This window comes from Hypomesus transpacificus, chromosome 18, assembly GCF_021917145.1.
Source record: "Hypomesus transpacificus isolate Combined female chromosome 18, fHypTra1, whole genome shotgun sequence".
In the NCBI taxonomy this organism is placed as follows: domain Eukaryota; kingdom Metazoa; phylum Chordata; class Actinopteri; order Osmeriformes; family Osmeridae; genus Hypomesus; species Hypomesus transpacificus.
Window position 1 is genome coordinate 12,122,385 of NC_061077.1, and position 19,236 is coordinate 12,141,620.

Sequence of the window (19,236 nt, forward strand, 5' to 3'; positions counted from 1 at the left end):
AAGCGATTTCTGTGAATGCAATGAATGCACGCATGACGCAGGTGTAGAGTAGGTCGTGTGCTGGTAGCTCAACCAATCGGATCAAACGGACATCGTATTGTAAAAATATTGCCTTAACTCAATGATACATATTGTAAAAATATTGTAAATTGTTCCACGATATATTGTTACACCCCTACCACATACAAATATAACATCCCTATTATCTTTAAAGTACTTTGAAATGTCAGTTGTTTCGTTTTTTCTCCTCCTCTAGTTTTTCACGGTCCCTACCTCCATCCCCACAAGTACTAACATTCCCAGCCCCTCCATCAGTGCTATATCCACGTTCACCACTGTCACCCACACAGCCCACCCTCCTCTGAGCTGTGCCAATGGAGGTTTGCTACAGAATGGATTCTGTGTCTGTCCCGTTGAATGGACTGGAGGAAACTGCTCAATAGGTGGGTCTAAACGGCCACGACTGTCATGGCATCTTCGCCTGGCTCTGCTGTTCTAAACATGTTCTTCATTATCTTGTTATCAAAGGTATGTTCTGTTCTGAATTTGATATAAACTGATGTACCACATTTAAATCTCTCAGAAAATTTCTGCATGGAAGAAACCATTCAAGGGTTTAATTTCCCAAGAACTACCATCGGTTGGTTCAGTTATTCTAAGCAGAAGTGTGGACCTAATACATCTAGTGGTAAGATAAAGGATGTGTTTGTTTTCCTGGTACAGCAGTGTCCCATTTTTGTCTACAGCTATTGCGGCCCTGAATGTGTTGACTCTCTTGGCACTGTGGCAGCTGATGGCTTGGGATGGGATACCATCACTGGAGATATTTTAAATTAACAACAATATTGTCTATATGACATTCTTGATAATAAATTCACTGTTTCCTGTTTTATCACCAACAGTGAATGTCCCCAGAGCTTCAGCAAGGTGTACCGGTCAATATGGGACTCCAAAGTTTGATACCCCAAATGTCTTACAGTGTGACATAACTTTCAGCAACATTCAAGGAAATGTAAGTACAATTTAATTACAACAATTCCTAATAGAAACCCTCTTTTTGAACCTAATGGGACAATCTACGTGCTTGTACAGTATTAAATGACATCCATTATTTGTTTTGATCTCCTTAGCTATCCAGCAACACATCTGATTTGCTGCAGTTAGCGAGCAGTACTCAGATTCTGACGTCAAATCCAGAGACTTTAACAGCTGATAATGTTACCAAGGCGATTGACATCACCAACACCCTCCTTGAAAGGTCTTCAAATATCTCGGAGGTGCAGTGTTTTCAAACCTCAACACACCGTTAATTCTAACAATGAGGTTACAGATATTGTTTTAGTTATATATGGTAATTGTAACATATAGTGTATAACAGAAAAAGAGACATACTGTGTGAAAAAAAGAAATATTCCACTATTATTAAGCTAACTGTGGTGATCTGGTACTATTGCAGGCAGTTGCCGTGGCAGCATTGACCATTGTTAGTCAACTGCTGGAGGCTTCTGTACCGGACAGTGTGGCAGAGACGTCTTTAAAGTCAGTTTTTGAAGTAAATATTATTATTTTTAAGTCACAATACAGTTTTTAAAGTCAAAATACAGTTTTTAAAGTCTTGTGAGGTGATTTTGTCTCTCTACCTCTCTGATTGCCCCACAGGCTAACAAGAAGTTTAGAGAATATCTCACAGGGGTCAGACGACACATCTCTAGTGGTCCAGCCCAACCTCGCGGTCCAGTCTGTCGTACTAACCAGTAATGACATAGTCGGCGTCCAGTTCTCTGCACAAACAGGTTGATGGGAGAAAGCATCGTTCATCCACGTTTGCAGATACATTTGCAGTGACCACTTTTTAGATTCTTATTAAATGATCAGCACAATAATTTCCCCTTTCTCCAGGATTATATGGTAGTTTTGCTGCTGATAGAATTAGACTAAATGCCAACGCGTCTAAACTTGTGTCTGACGATGGAGAGGCCACTGATGTGCAGATATTCATTAGATTATCACCAGGTGAGTTGACAGTGAACCTAACACCATACAGTAGATTTACGATCCACCCCTTTTGAGTTTCCTTGTGCTTATCACACACATCCTATGAGACCTAGTAAACAAAATCTACATCAATACATAATCAAGAAGATAGAAATACAACTCTAATTTCTCCCTCCTTTTTTTTCCCTCTACAAACTGTGCCTCGTCCCCTCAGGAGTGCTGCGTCGAAGTTCTGGCATCTCTGTTGGATTTGTGCTCTACCAGAACGACAGGTTCTTCAGGTCAAGGGATTTCAGAGCCCACTTGGGCAGTCATAGGAGTGTCATCTCGGGAAATGTGAAAGGAGCTGGAAGGATGGGTGTTGACCATGTGGAAATGGTCTTCAGACCAGTTGTAAGATCCCCTGCTGACCCCTGTTTTAGATTAGCTGTGCTTGATACAGCAGAGTCATGCCACTTGTTCATAATTCATGGAGACTGGATGAAACGGCACTGCTGTGTAAATACAAAACTTTCCACAAATTACAACGGAATAAGTTACCCATTAACTCCTCTTAACAGTGGAACAAGGACGTTCCAGTACACCAACTGTACAACAGCATTCATCCATTTCACCCACAAATCTAAATGTCTATCTGTGTTTGGTTCTCCGGCTACGGTGATGACAAAGCGACTTGTTTGTTTTATCAGAATGTCCCCAACACAACCTTCTATGACTTTGCATGCGTGTTCTGGAACTACACCCAAAATGAATGGAGCACGGATGGGTGCTACAAAGTCAACGTTTCCCCTGAGGCCCTGCATTGTTTTTGCAATCATACCACAAACTTTGCTGTGCTAATGGCAAGTGTCCTCTCTCACCTCTGTCTTTACTGCCCTCAGCTGGGAACTTCAGTTTTTCCACATAAAAATCAAACACCCCTATTACCTCTAGTCCTACAGGGTTGATTATGTCTACGCTGAAGCCCTGGACTGGATCACCTATCTGGGGTGTTCCATGTCTGTTGTGGGCTTGGTTATCGCAATCATTTTTCACGTCATGACCAGGTGAGATGTTTGCTGTACCGTGACCTGGCAACCCTCACGAAAGCAACCTACGTAGAGACCGCAAATTGGTACGTAAACCTTTTTTAATTGGTCCGTTCTTCAGGAAATCCAGTAACAGCAGCCCAGCACTCCTGATGGTGAGCCTCTGTGTCAGCCTCCTCATCTTCACCCTCCTCTTCCTGCTGGGGATCAACAACACCGACCCACAGTCCCATGAACCTGAAGACAGGGACGCCAACGTCATGCTTTCCTCTGACACGCACGTCGACCCAGACCACGGACCCTGCACTGCCATGGCGGCCTTGCTGCAGTACTTCCTGACGGCCACCTTTGTCTGGAACTCTCTCTATGCCTCTCACATGTTCCTACTGCTCTGGAACCCCCTGAGGAGACCCCCATCCTACCTTCCGACTGTCACCGTGGTCACTGGATGGGGTATGTAGGTAGCAGCATAAAGTAACAAAGTAGAAAGTAATATTTGTCAATGTAGCAATGCAGGGTTGCTGCAGCTACTTGTGCATCAACACTGTCTTCTCTCTCCCAGGAGTTCCTGCTGTTCTCGTTTCCATCACGTTGGGAGTCACCTACAGCGTGGACGATCCATTAAACTACCGACAGGAAGAATTGTAAATCAAAACTTCGTTTTTGGTTGTTTCATTATTACTTAATACACTAAACTACCAATATGTAATACACAATCTGTTATAGCTTTTACTGTCCTTTTTAATTCTAACTTTAGACTACACTACCAGGACAAAGAAAGCATACTCTGGAAGCAAACCAGTGGCTGCATTTTTGGGGTTCAAATTGTGAGGAACCTGAATTTCCGAACTTTGAATTTTTGGATATGATTTTTCTTTTACATTGAAATAAATGGATATTGCAATCTGAAGAGCTGAATTCAAAACCAATGTCACTGATTTGCTTCCATAGCATAGCCTAGTATATCTTATACTACAGTACAAAACACATAGAGGTAGATTTTTACCACAGTACATTACATCAACCACAAACTAACTACTTCCTTTTGACCCTCCAGTTGCTGGCTTGCTGCTGTAAACCGAGAGGGGCAGTTTGACTTTGCAAAGCCAATGTTCTGGGGGTTCCTCATCCCGGTAGCTCTAATGCTGATCTTTAACACAGCTATCCAATGCTATTTTAGCTACACAACATGCAGAACAAACCCAAATTTAACCAGGTACCAATGATGTAGTTAACTGCAATCATACGTAAACAAATCCTAATAGTCAAAGGGCTTGTTAAAACGTTTTATTGCACTTCTACGTTGTGAGTGCTCTACCATCTGCTTTAAGCTTTTTTTATTTTCTCCACAGCACCAGACGGTCCTCTAACAAGAAACATTTTCTGAGTAGTTTCTCATTGGCAGTGGTGTTGGGTCTCTCCTGGATAATAGGATACCTGATGCTCATCATACCAAACAAGAACGTGCACTTCATCCTGAACATCGTCTTCTGCCTGTGTACCACAACACAGGTAGTTACCTGTGTTGTGTTACCTGGGTTCTCACTGAGTCAGACCGGCAGTACATTGGGGACAAGTGATGAAAACACAATTCACAGGATGCCTATGTACAGTATGCACACGCTTGTTAGCGCCTGTTTCGGCCCCCACAGACAATTGTGAGATAAGTGACAAGGGAAACTCACTAACCATGTTGTGGCAACTCCCTAATAATCCTGTCCGAACAAACAATAGAACATTTACAGCTCATAAAATGAAGACCCATAAATAACATAGACCTTTAAATAATTCAGAACCATTTGCCATCTCTATTTTTGTCTTTCACAGGGACTGCAGATCTTCATACTGTTCGTAGCAAGAAAGTCCATCTTCAGGCAAAAGATGTTGGATCTTCCAATCGGCCGCCATGTCAAAAGTTTCACTCTATGGAAACACAAAGATAGAAATACCACTGATTCATACATAGAACTGGATACATAAAGCTATAGCCAGTCAAAACTGTCTGTTTCAGCAGAGACAGTATTAGACTGCCAATGATAAGAAATACCGCTATACTTTCGAGTGAACTATGAGTTCACGAAATAATTATCTCTTTCCCCCATCATTACTGTTCCCCTGTTCTGCACCCAGATATGTAGTTTCTGGTGCCATTTGTTCACTCACATACTATGTGTATATACAATGCTCTAGTATATACTACACTATACCACATACTATGTGTATGTGAGTACAAAAATAATTGCCTGTGCAGTATTGCTATCTGTTTTGTTAGGTTATATGTTTTAAACCAATTGTATCAACTTTTAGTTTTTTTTCATTGGGAACAAACTCGAACTGTTGCCTAAATCAGGAGTCGATGTGCAATGCACATAACGATAGTTGCAGACTTTAAACTTCAATGCATTGATTGAGCAATGACGACGCACCCACTCATTAGTATCCGTCTGCTGTGACTGACGCCTGTGTTTATTCCTGTATCATTCCATACTTTCCCAGCACTACCCATTAGTGCGCCATACATTCCTCTCGTTCTGTCACCTCCTCCAACCTCTCAGTTGTGTGGTGTACGTGAAAACTGTTTTTCAAGGGAATTCATTTCTGTTTCTAGTTTCTGTGGAATGTTCTTGTTTCCTGTTGTCTAACTGAAAGCTGATATGTTACAGATATGCAATTGATATTCACTTTATACAAAAGCAATACATGCTTTTTTCAGTTCATTTTACTTGTTCAGTGAGAGAAATCCAGTCTGGCTTGGGGTTGAACAAGTGCATTGAAGTTTGTTAAAGTTGAATACTATTGGATCTGCCTAGAGCCACTCTGATCTGCCATAACCAATCGCTAGCGTTCACCTTAGCCAATTCCTTCACCACTACTGTAACAGAGCTAGCTACCGTAGCTGGAAAATTAAAATGTTCCCGAACCCCGTGGGGAGGAGGGCCACAACATCATGGCCACCAAGAAAACTCAGCAAAACTTGTTCTTGCTCTGGTTTTAGCTTATGGATATTTGGCAGTGTTGCCACAACGGACCGAATGGCTTCACTCGCATCTTTCTCCGCCGCCATTACAGAACTACAACACAAACTAGTGCACAACATCAACGTCATCGTTATCAGCCACTCCCTCTGTTCGCTGATTGGCCGGTAGAAAGTTAACCTGAGACATCTGACTTGTGTGCCTCATGGCCAGACCTAGTACAGAAGCAAAATCAAAATTGAGCGGAAGTACATTGGAGGGCAGAGCCAGGCTGGCGAAGGACAGCTGAGAGGTAGCAAACCATCAGCGGCCCTCGCCCACTCAGTCAAGTTCTTGTTTTTGTCCGCGTGTTTAGTCCCGTAGTGCCGATTCGAATTGTAATCCTTCAACACAGCGACCTGTTCTCTACACACTAAGCACACAGCTTTGCCTTTGACTCCAGTAAACAGATACTTAAAAGTCCATATCTCTTTTGAAACTCAAACACAAAATTGATTCTTTAGGAACAGAAGTTCTCCTATGAATTTACATAACCCATCATTTTGGTGGCACTTCCTGCATATCTCTCAAGACAGTCTCATCCACATAATACCTTTCCTAATGTTAAGACATCTGGTATGGCTGCCTCTTTTGCTGCCACATCTGCTGTAGCATTCCCCAGAAAAATGAAATCAATGTTATCAGTGTGAACTACACATTTACAGATGATAACCTTTTCAGGAATTTGGACTACTTAGTAGAGCAAACACAAGTTCTTAAGAATTCTTATCTTTCCAGGTGATCATTGCCCTATTTATCCATTGTTGAGCCGACACATCATTTGATATTCAACTCCTACATTAGTCATGCCTAGGAATTACAATCTGTTTCTTTGTTCCCTTATTTAAACAAAATCAAGGTTAGTCTCGTTGCTTTCCCTCCCCAAAAAACGTTTCTTTCTTTTAAAAAGTTTAAGACCTATATCATTTTAGATTCTCTATTTGACCAAATCACACCTCTTTTTGTCAAAGCTATAAAACTATTGTCACTATCCAAATTTAATCTGTATGCTTCTCAAATGAAACAAAGACCAAATAATGTTCTTAATGTAGCCATTACTGTCACCAAACATGTTTCCAAAATATATTTTCTATAAAGGCTAGATAGGTAGAACTTCATAACTTGGTTTGGCTGCAGTCCAAAACAAGCTAATTGGCTCCAACCATCATAACCACAATTTATCAGACTTAATGATTCTTCCCAAATCATCTCAGAACAAAGGCTATAATAACTCTCTTTATGCGCTACTACTATTATTAAGTGTGTACCAAGTACATTTGAGTTCATTTCTGTTTCTCATTTTTAGCCAAATTGCATCTAACACCTTTAAATAAACTCTTAAACCCTAGATTTGTACTATTTTTACTTAAAAGTTTGCCCATATACCTTCAAAGTATATGCATGGTTCCCTTTTCAAAACATCAAAGTTTAAACCAATCATCTCTGTTCTCTTGCTTCATTCTATAAACGTTCATGATCCACTCTAAACCAATCTTTCATGTAATCTTCTAATCACTTCCTCATAATCTTTCATATACATTTCCTCAACATTAATACAATTTGTGAAAAACACAGCTTTAAAATAACCCAAACTGGAAAAATACCATCAATTGATTCCATGTCAATGGATATTTGATGTGTGCATGGTTATTAGAAATCAGATGAAGATAGTAGTAAAGCTACATTTTCCAATAAAATCAAACCCTTAAACACCTTCTTTCCCCAAATATAAACCAACCTTTCTGTCTGAAACACAAACACTTCCCATAACACACAAGGTTGCAATTTATTGCCTAAATCTCGCCGTTTTGATTTCAAAATTAGCACTTTACTAATTCTCTGACCTACATTTGAATTTGCACGGAGCCCCTAAAGGGACACAGTGAAAAAATATATAATTGCACAAGATACTTTCTGGTGCGCACAAGAAACTTGCACAGAAGCGTGCACAGAAGTGTGCATTAGATCTACTGTTTTCATGCGTGGACGTGACAGAAAGAGGCTTAGTGGAGCTGTATATATATAGCTGTATCCACCTTGGACTTGCTTATAAGAACATAAAAGTTTGCTTGCGAGTTGTCACCACAGTTTGCTTGCGAGTTGTCACCACTTTATTATCTAGAAACACATAAAAAACGAATTTTGAAATTGTGTTGTTTTGGCGCAAGGGATACACCCGTCTTGACCAGGGGTTTCATTTATAAACGTGGCGTACGCACAAAACGGGGCTGAAAATGTGCGTACGCCACTTCCCACGCAAAGGTTGTGATTTATAAAAAACAAACTTGACCAGAGAATGTGCGGCCATCCACGTAAACTCTGACCCATGTAGCCCATTTTGGAGTCCGTGGGAATTGGCGACACAGATATGACCGTACTGTAGTAAGACTGCAGAAAGTAAATGTGGGAAGAACGATTAATTGATACTACGATGATACTATCCGATAACGCCTTTTATTGCATAAAGTTAAGCCTGGCTAGCTCAGTAAGTAGAGCATGAGACTCAGGGTCATGGGTTCGAGCCCCACGTTAGGCGTGTTTCCATTGTGCAGTCCGATCCATCACTCTGAGAGGCTTCAAGTAGTTGAATCCAATGTTCAAGATTCATTGGTGCTGTGGCTTAGCTGGTTGAAAGCACCTGTCTTGTAAACAGGAGATCCTGGGTTCAACTCCCAGCAGCTCTTGGCTTTAAAAAAAATCTTTATATGGCATTTGCTATGAATAGATGTAAACGAATACCTTCACAACGGTTGCCAACGACAATACCTCTGGATCCATCACGGTCTGCCGTAAATGAAAGCATTCAAGAAGTTTAATCAAATGTGATAGTATAATTGGTGCTGTGGCTTAGCTGGTTGAAGCACATTTATCACTTTCAGTTTCACCAAAACTCTGCACCAAAAGTCTGTGAAAGCAACACCAGGACTCTGTGACAGGGAGACCTGTCATCAGGTTTGGGCCAATAGGTGGCAGTAAAACATTGATTTAGGTGACTTGCTACTGTTGGCTGAATGCCAAGCTAATATGAATTAGTATACATTTTTATGTATGCATGCATGTATGTCAATGTACACATTCTAATTGGTTATTTTCAACCAACAGCTGTGCTGTCATTGAAATGGCAGATGTTCAAGGTAAATACCAAGGCTTGGTGACTGTACACTGTTGCTGTTTGTCAATGGAGTGAACAGGGAGTGGCAGTTCAGCAAGGAACCTGAAAGGCATATAGTCTAATTGCAAAACTGCAACTGTGTGTCCAGAGTAAATGGCACTGCTGTCACAGGTGTCATCGCGTAACTCATCAGCATCCCTTCCTCCCTCGTCTGCTCCGGGTTTCAATCTACAATTTGGTTTTGTACAATCTCTCTGGAAGTTTCTAAAGAAACATTTCATATTTCATTTGGGTCTTAGCTGAAGATGTCATTGAAGACTGTGAAAGAGACACTTAGTCTCTTCTGAGACTCGTAGTCGCAGAAGCGACTACGCTGACTTACTATGACCAGTGCGCTCCAACAAGTCTTGACCAGTGGGCATCAGTTGGCATGGTCCACAGCGTGGTTCCAGTCTATTATGTAAGCAGAAGCCTGACAGATTGTGAACAGAGATATTCTCTGACTGAACATGAGGCACTTGCCTTGGTGTTGGCGTGCAATAGGAAGCATTGGAAGGGATTTCAAACGGTCACTGACCGTTTCTGCAGTGCTCAGAGAACAATTCATGCTCAGAGCCTTGTGTACGCATTCAAGGGTCGGTTGAGGGAAGTGGACGAGGCTTCAGTTATGGATGAGAGACAGAGAAGAGACAAATTCAAGCTGGTTCTTTTTGCATATATCCAATATTGTATATGACAAGCCAGGGCTCTGGCATTGGCTCCATAAAGGGCACTTGGGGTGAGGTACTAAAGTACATTTGAGAAGTGTGGTGGCCAGGAATGGACAAGGCAGCTGAGTGATGGCTCCGGTTGTTGGATGATCATGGATGTCAGCTGGTGGCCAGGATGCATCTGAGCCAATCAATCCAACAGTGGTCAATTCCAAACAGACATTCAATCCAATCAATTGCCGGTTGTTACAGCAGGACTTATGAGCATGATGTTCTCTCTAACAACGGAAAAGGGGATAGTCTGGAGACAACATGGTCTGCCGGTGACCTCCAGATCAGACTGTGAACCGCAGTTCCACAATGCATGTCCATTCAGTTCCGGAACCTACTGTTGGGAGAGCTTGATCCAACACTTCAGGACAAGCCTGGACAAGATGAGCAAGAAGAGGGCAGGAACCCTAGTAAGTGACAGTCTACATATCAAGCAACAATGGGCAGGGGCCTGGCACATGATTGGGAAAGTTACTAAATTGAGCCGTATACACCACAGAACGACCTGGAGATACCGGATAGGGAGCAGAAAGGAACATCTGAGCTCTTAACAGGCAAACGTCAGGGTGCCAAGATGTCTGGAGAGAGGTGGGACACCAGGTTCTCCTCAGACAGGAAAAGGCTGAGAAGTTCACAACCGCATTCAGCAAAGTACCTCACACAGGGAGGAGCGAGGAGGAAGACAGGGTTGCTGTTAGACAGTGAGAGTGAGCTACAGGCACTCAAGTACTCAAGAAACACAACATTTGAGAAGCGATATGACACACCAGCTTCGGAGGAAGTTGGCGCCACACAGCTGAACGTGGCCGAGGGGCCGTTCCACTCTGGGACACGAGGCGGAGGCAGCCACTCCAGAGACGCTCTGAGTCGAAAGTCAAGTCAACACAGCCACAAAGACGAGTCACGTCATGAACCCCCTGTAAGAACCGACATTTTGAATTACAGCCAATTGTGTTTCATGTTCTCATTTTCATTTTGTAGTTGGAAAAAAACGACAAACGCGTTATTGTTGAGAATTGCATGGAATATGGCCAAAGTATTTACTGTCTTCTGTGTAGGACTTCTGTGTGTAATCAAAGCTGATGAAGTTTAACGTAAATATAACTTGGCTATCTGGAAAGCAACTGATCCCACAGTGTATAGGATCTCACTCAGTGGCGGACTCAAATAGGGAACAGTCACATACAGACCACTGTAAGGGCACTGCATCCCATTTTCTTTACTGAAAGGGCACTCATTAAGACGTGTTATCATTGTCTTGCTCTGCAGGGCACATCATCATCATTTATTGCATGAAGGGGCATCCAAGCTGGCACTCAAGCATTATTTCCCCATGTAAAATGCAGCCAACAGGGCACTTGCTCTAGTTTTTGCCACTCTAGAGGACACTTAAGCGATGCCTTTTCCAACCCCGTGCCCCTCCCCTCTGAATCCACCAGTGGTTCTGTCCCATTGTTTCGAGGTTTTGAGTGTTTCTCATTCAAATGTATTGAATGAGAAACACACTCCCCACCTCCCTCCCTCCCTCCCCACCTCCCTCCCCACCTCCCTCTCCCTCCCTTCCCACCTCCCCACCTCCCTCCCTCCCTCTCCCTCCCTCCCCACCTCCCTCCCTCTCCCTCCCTCCCTCCCCACTTCCCTCTCTCTCCCTCCCTCCCCACCTCCCTCCCTCTCCCTCCCTCCCCACCTCCCTCTCCCTCCCCACCTCCCTCCCTCCCTCCCTGTCTATTCCCCTAACCTGCTCTTGCGTGCCGAATTTGTTGCACCAAAGAACCACAATAGAGGATATATCTTCCCCTACTTTGCAGGTCCATACACACACATACACACACACACACACACACACACATACACACACACGTACACACATACAAACACACAAAAACTCACATAATACACTGCCCTCCTTCCTCAAGCCAGACCGTGTGCAATTTGATGTGTGCTCACGCGTGATAAATGAAATTACCGTGCCTTCATGCAAGGATCCAAGGCCCCAACTGTAAACCCCACGGTTTTAGATTAGCCAGCGAGCATGTTTTGGCCCCCTCCTGGGCCAGTAGCAGATGCAATTTAGCACCAGGGTATTGGCCACACATGATTTACACACACAGTCGAGAAGATATTTGCTCATGGTGTGTCGGTGGTGGATTTAGATTTAGTTTCCCAATTAAAGTTAAAAAAATAATTAGCAGTCCACCTAGAGAATTCCAACTGGCAGGGCTTGAGTGAGAATATGTTCCTTGCTGTGCTCTACGGCTACTTAGGCGATGTTTGCTTATTTTGTAACAATTATGCTGAAACACATTGCACATACATATTTTTTTATTTATTATTGAACAATGGCGAAATGTGTCTGGATTTTTGTTGAATTTAGCTGCATTGTGTTAGTTTTGCCAGCAGGTGGCGATCTGTGGATTGAAGCATTGCCAGAAATGACGATCAGTAGCCTATGCATCCTGCCAAGAGTTTGATTCTCCATTTCAGTGGGGGGGGTAAGTGTAAGTGAAAAACTCGCCCGGGGCATCAAATGTGCTAGGACCGCCACTGCCTGGCATGTATTCAATTTCATGTTGCAGGCATGTTTCATGGTTGACCGGTTGATGTGTGTGTGCATCTTGTCAGTTGTGGCTCGTGTCTGAACATTTCATTACTCTTTGAAACATTGTAAAAGTAGTTTTGCACAGACCAAAAAACACAGTTCTGGAAACTCATCCGCTTCAAGAGAAGGTTATATTGCTACCAATGATTTTGAATGGCGGATAGCAGAGAATGGGGGAAGGGAATTGGAGACTGTGGAGCAGTTCATTAATAAGAAGTACTTTGGGTGTGTGTGAGCCAAAATGTCGTCAGCCTAAAACAGGCAGACTGCTGCTCTGGGTATAAATCACAGTATTACTGCCCTCTCAGATGGAGAAATGATATAAGCTTACTTCTCTACCCTTCCCCATATGAGAGAGGGATGTAGAGTGAGTTCATTAGTATAATCGGTTTAATGTCCCTAATTGGGTGAATGGAGATATTTTGTTCTGGGGGGATTGATGACAGTGATTAACCATTTCCATGGCAGAGTGCAGCAAGCACTTGCTCCATTCATTCTTTGTGAACTGTCTGAGAATCTGATCCAATGACACTGGGGGAGAAAGAGAGCTTTTGGATTTTTTACAGTTTTTATCAGTAAGGAAATGGTTTGAACAGCCATATCAGATATTTGACATTGTAATCGTCTTTAGTGAAGAAACTACAGTACTACTATGGGGTGTTTGAGAAGTCGTAATTGGAGTTTCGGACCCTGACACAGTAACCAATCTCAGAACAATACTGCAGGACAGAGCTTAGAATTCCACCAGTCATGTATGACGACTCAAGAAGTGGATCTTGTGATTCTCCCCACCCCCCTCCAAACTTCAAGGATGACTGGTTTTACCCCTCATGTATTTATTGTGTCCTCATGTCTCTAACGTCTCCCATACATAACACTTAACAGAGGCTGATAGAAAGAGGCCCCCGGCGACGAGCGCCCCGCGCCGCGTACGGTGTTATGTGTTTGTCAGAGGATGTCTGGCTTGTCATCACCCTGAGATCAGGGAGCTATTTCTGCCCTGCCTGTGAGGAGCGTGTCTGAGGAGGAGAGGAACCCAACGTCCTCAGCTGGTGAAGCCTACCCCAGATGACTAACCTCAACCGTTGTCGAGATGCTGCTTCCTGGGGGAGGGGGGATGGGGGGGGATAAGTGTTTTATGGTGTTTCTTCTGTGTGGTTACAGGTTGAGGGTTTTTGTCAGTGATCTGATATGAGGAGGACGGCGTGTGAATGGAATTGGTGAGATCGTCCTCAGGGAGATAAATGTTCTTCTGGGACACTACTGGGCTCAGCTGGTCAATAAGCCCAGGTAAGAGATGACCCCTTAAGTTATACACGCACACGCACTCTCTCTCTCTGTGTCTCTCTGTCTCTGTCTCTCTCTCTCTCTCTCTCTCTCTCTCGCATACACACTCCCCATAGAGAGAGGCCTCACAATGCAAATGCAGAGTGACAGTCTGTCTACTCGAAAGGTTAGACTGGGTTTAGCTACGGACAAGCCCTCTACCTTTCATCCCCAGGCCTCCCTCACCTCCCCACAGGGACATAAACCCATCCCCTACACCCCCATCCTTGCCTGGCCCAGCAGTGGACATAGTGTGGGCATAGTGTGGGCATAGTGTAGGCATAGTGTGGGCATAGTGTGGGCATAGTGTGGACATAGTGTGGACATAGTGTGGGCATAGTGTGGGCATAGTGTGGACATAGTGTGGGCATAGTGTGGGCATAGTGTGGGCATAGTGTGGACATAGTGTGGGCATAGTGTGGACATAGTGTAGGCATAGTGTGGGCATAGTGTGGACATAGTGTGGGCATAGTGTGGACATAGTGTGGACATAGTGTGGGCATAGTGTGGACATAGTGTGGGCATAATGTGGGCATAGTGTGGACATAGTGTGGACATAGTGGGCATCTTGAACCTCACAGTGATATGTAGGTACACAGCTCTGGATCCAGGCAGGAAGAAAGGATTATAGATCGTTAATTGCTTCCTTCCTTAGGCAGGATGTTTGATGTTGCACTGTTTTGGTCGTGTTGCTAACAGATTTCTGATATCGTCCTGGATGTCGGGCCCCTCTAGGTTTAAGCCTGGGAAGGAGTTAGCAACCATGTGGCTATCCTCTAAGGGCAGCCAGGCAAAGTCATTTGCAGAAGTTGACAAAAGCTGATGCAAAACCCCTTCCTTTTTGCATGTCAACCATTTGCAGCCATCGTTACCGCTGATATCTTATGACTCCTTTCACTAATGTCGCTTTTGTCAATCCCTCTCTTCCCTCCAAGCCTCTCTGTTTTTTCAGAACGGAATGTCAGGCAGCCATAGCGATGGAACTCAGATATGTGCTCGGATGTAAACCCGGCTGATCGGAGGCCCCGGCGAGGATCTGGTCATGTCTGTCAGATGGACGAGCGCCCGCCACAGCACTCAGACCATGAGGACGAAACTCAATCAGAGTCATTTCCCATCAATTAGCAAGTGATTAACGCCAGGTCAGAGTCGGCTGGGCGACCTTACAGACCATAATGAGTTTAACTGGATCAATGGACCATTGAGGCACAGCAGCAAAAAGCTGCCCTGCTCAGACCAGACCAGACCTGCTTCAGCTGGAGAGATAATATTCAGACCAAGCTGTAGGAGACACCAGGCTGACTGGGGAGGCCGCTCCCCTCCCCATCTCTTTGTCTTCCTCTCTTTCTTTCTCTTTTTTCTTTAGCTCCTCTCTCTCGGTCTCTGTCATTCATTCTCTCGCTCTCTCTCTTTCTCTGTCTCTCACTCTCGCGCTCTCTTTCTGTCTCTTTCTCTCGCTCTCTCTTTCTCTCTCTGTCTGTCTCTGTTTCTCTCTGGCTGTCTCTCTTTCTCTCACTCTCTCTTTTTCTGTCTGTCTCTGTTTCTCTCTGTCTATCTCTTTCTCTCTGCGCCAAGCTATTGATCTTTCCATCTCCGTGTCTCTATCAGTCCATATGGGATAAAAGAGATTAAATGGGGCAGAAGTGATCTTAGCTGTCATTTTTCTTATCATTATTTACAGGAAGATGTCTTGTTTTTCACAATCTGTGGTGAACACATGCAAGCACACAAACTTTTCCTTTCTCTAGAAGGTTCTCTATGGTACAGAGCTTCCAGAACAGACCTCTCCCTTTCAGTCTACCGGTCCATCCAGCTCATTATTCCTCCTATTCTCCTCTTCCTGTCTTTCTGAGCCACCAGTCTGCTTCCTATGTACTCGTTTGTCTTATTAGCTTTTTAGACTAATGGTGTTCTCTCTCTTTCTCTCTCTCCTCTCTCTCTCTCTCTCACACACACACACACACACACACACACACACACACACACACACACACACACACACACACTCTCCTCTCTCTCCTGTCTCTCTCCTTCATATATTCTGCTGACAGCATCCTCTTTTTCCTGCATCCCCAGTGTTCAAGTTGTTCACTCCTACCCTCTCCCTTTCTCAATGCCTCCATACCCCCCTCGCTCTCATATATTATCTACCCGTCCGCTTGCCAGTAACTCACTTACAGTAAACTCAGAAGGAGAGAGTAGGTGAGGTAAGAGAACAGGAGAAGAGAACAAAAGACGTCATACACACTTGCTCCATCGAAAGAGGGATGGTCAAAGATGGATAGGCGAATTGAGCAACAGAGAATGGATTAAAGACAAGTACGGCTAAAATCATTTCAACTGTGCCCGTATTTAATGTGTTTCACCCCATCCTTATTAAGCAAATGACTAGGCGAGGAAATGGTGTGTGATTGGACAATCCAGTTTGAGTGGTCGTTGAAGAGTATGTTCCCTGTGTATCAGTGGAAGGAAGCAGAGAGCGAGAGAGAGAAATATCCGAGGGACACATTACCACTATTGATCCCTCTAAACAGTGCCTCGTACAAGCTTCGCGCACATTCTTTGGTCCACTCTGTCCCCTTAAGCTGCTAAATATTGCATGTTCGATTTTACTGAGGTTTAACAGCAAGGTCTTAATAAGGAGCTAAGTTGTGTCTTAGGTTCAGCCCTTCCTCTGGCTGCAGTTGCACTTCCAATCAGCTGTGGACTTCAGCTTAGCAAACGCTAACCTCACTCTAACGTTATTCTTGTCCGTCGTAACACGTCCAGGACTATGTTGAACCTTACGTTTCCTGGTCTGCTGTGATCTTAACGTGTTAGAACCTTTCTCTCAGCCTCCCAGTCTGCTCCCAGAGTCACATGGCTGGTGTCCAGATGTTTCACCTGGCCCTTTGTGTGCGTGTCTGTCATCAATCATCCGTCCTGCTTGGCTCCGCTGGCATCGCCCAGTCTTTGTCTGGCGTGTCCTGGTGGCACTGTTGACAGAGGGGCACGCTGCCACCCTCACACTGAGCTGTGCTGGGGTGGCACAGCCGACAACTGGCCAGTTGATTTATTAGTTTATTTGATTTAACCTTTATTTCACCAGGTGAGCCCATTGAGAACATATTCTCATTTGGGGCGACCTGGCCAAGACAAAGCGTAAATGCAAGACAACATATACTTACCTCAAAATACAAGGCACAAAATACAAAATGAGGTACGGATTGAATAAAATAAAAATAAAACAGGACACAATCTATATACAGATAGGGCAGATAGATAACCCTATGCCAAGATTACAGATGAGCGAGAAAGACAGGCTGAAATTGTAAAATGCAATACAGGGCATTATACTGTACAGTGAAAGGAGCAGTGCAGATCAAAAATGCAAGTCTGCCATGGCATTACAGAAATAAGTAGGCACGGCTATGTGCAGCGACAAATGTGCGCATGATAGAGGAGAACTAACACGTACAATGCAAGGCCAGTTGCTCTGATAGACGTTTTTTTACAAGCATGAAGAGGAATAAGGCTCTCCAATTTCAGGGTTTTTTGTCATTTGTTCCAGTCATTGGCAGCTGAGAACTGGAAGGATAGCGGCCACAGGAGGTGAGGACTTTTGGGGTGACCAGAGAGATGTACCTGCCTGAGTGCAGGATAAGACAGGAAGTGACCAGGGAGCAGAGATACAGAGGTGCTTTGCCTAACAATTCAGTTCAATGAGACTGGACTGGATTGCTCAATCCCACGACAGGTTTGGAGGAATGTGGGACGATGTGGGTACATTTATGTAGTTGTATTTTATTCCTTAACTTTTTTGTGACTTTCTTTATTTCATGCTCTTGCACATATTTTAACGGGTTCTGTTCGGTTAAGGTTTATTTGAATGTCCAGTTTGGTGGTGTTGTCATCGAACTCTCTTTCCAGGACTAAAGAGAGCGTGTGTTCAGTGGCAGCTCATGTCGTCAGCCCTCCAGACGGTCAGTGAGCAGCGCTCATGGTCTCCGTCATGGTGCCGCTATCACCATCACTATCGCCATCCCTGCTATCATGTCACAGACACCCAGCCAGCCTCCTACTCAAGATGATGCCGCATTTCCTGATTATCAGTGTTTTTCTGCATTTTCCTGTTCCTGACACCCCCCCCCCCCCACCAGCACCACCACTCCCCCCACCCCCCGCCCCAGCACACATGAAAGACGTCAGGGATCGTTTTCACATGCGCCATGTTACGTAACGTGTGTCTGAACGCCGGCGTTTCTTGTGATTACACACCAGTTATTAATGGAAGCCCCATAGATACCGTGTCCTAGTGATGCCCCATGTCCATTAAATATGTGAGATCATGTGGGCTCGTTAAACCATATAGATCATTACCACCATCATAAAGACTCATTCACATTACCTGTACAAGCTGTGAGCTTCAACACTCAGTGATTTGGGGACAGGTTAAGAGAGCTATGGCTATAGACTGTATATGCTAATGAGTGTGTTATACTGGCACTGTATGGCAGCATATAGGAAGAAGCTAAACTGAGCTATGCTAACTGCTCTCTCTGGCTGCTGCAACTGCTGGAACCTGGCCCTGCTAATCCCAGCCAGCTAGAGAGAGAGAGAGAGAGAGAGAGAGAGAGAGAGAGAGAGAGAGAGAGAGAGAGAGAGAGAGAGAGAGAGAGAGAGAGAGACAGAGGTTGTATACTGCATGAAGAAGAGAAGGGAGGGATGGAGGGGTGGAGGGGTGCACCGGGGGAATGAAGAGAGAGGAAGGAGGGAGGGAAGACAATAAAGGAATGGTCAGATTCCTCAGAGAGAGACAGAGAGAGAGAGAGAGAGAGAGAGAGAGAGAGAGAGAGAGGAGGGAGAGAAGGAAGGAGGGAGGGAACAGGATGGGGAGCGGCAAAGGCAGAGAAAAAGGGTGATGTCACCTCCAGCAGCCAGCCAATCAGAGCCAGGCAAGGAGGGATTGGAGGGAGGGGATGGGAGGGGGAGAAAGAGCGCGGCCGTGAAGAGGGTGTGTTTTTCTATCACTGCAGCATCAGCAGAGAGGAGAGGGCACAATCAATTTGATAGAGAGGAGGAAGAAAAGGGAGGAAAAACTGAAGATAAGAGAAAGAAAGGTGGACGCGGGGAGTCGCCCAGAGGAAAAGAATAATCCCAGAGGCCATCTTTAAAAACCTGTGGAGAGGTGAGGGAGAAAGAATGAGGGATGACAGAGTTTGTCGTTAACAAGAAAGCTTGCTAATAAGGAGCATTAATTGTGTGTGTGTGTGTGCATGTGTGTGTGTGGGTTGGGGGGCAGAGATGTTGGGGAACGTGGAGGACTGTGGCAACACACCTTTGGTAACATCTGCAGCTTAACTCAAGCAGCACAAGATGGTAGCCTGTAAAAGTAGCCTCTATGGATGTATACATTTACTGT

At 44.4% G+C, this 19,236-nt stretch overlaps 2 protein-coding genes across 3 annotated transcripts in view; both read left to right on the plus strand.

Moving 5' to 3' along the window:
* Window positions 1-256: 256 nt before the first annotated feature.
* On the plus strand, window positions 257-5,457 carry LOC124480384 (adhesion G-protein coupled receptor G7-like). Its single transcript, XM_047039644.1, has 15 exons — window positions 257-443; window positions 584-688; window positions 903-1,012; window positions 1,131-1,277; window positions 1,457-1,539; window positions 1,660-1,793; window positions 1,900-2,013; window positions 2,210-2,388; window positions 2,685-2,837; window positions 2,929-3,041; window positions 3,145-3,476; window positions 3,586-3,667; window positions 4,081-4,239; window positions 4,376-4,535; window positions 4,851-5,457. The coding sequence occupies exons 2-15, from the start codon at window positions 595-597 to the stop codon at window positions 5,001-5,003; spliced, it is 2,013 nt and encodes a 670-aa protein (XP_046895600.1). The 5' UTR covers window positions 257-443; window positions 584-594; the 3' UTR covers window positions 5,004-5,457.
* Window positions 5,458-18,836: 13,379 nt separating this feature from the next.
* The window catches only part of l1cama (L1 cell adhesion molecule, paralog a), a 38,194-nt gene continuing 37,794 nt past the window's right edge, over window positions 18,837-19,236 (plus strand). For both annotated transcript variants that reach the window (XM_047039622.1, XM_047039623.1), the window contains exon 1: window positions 18,837-19,002. The gene's annotated coding sequence lies outside the window, so the exon portion shown is untranslated. The remainder of the gene's footprint in view (window positions 19,003-19,236) is intronic.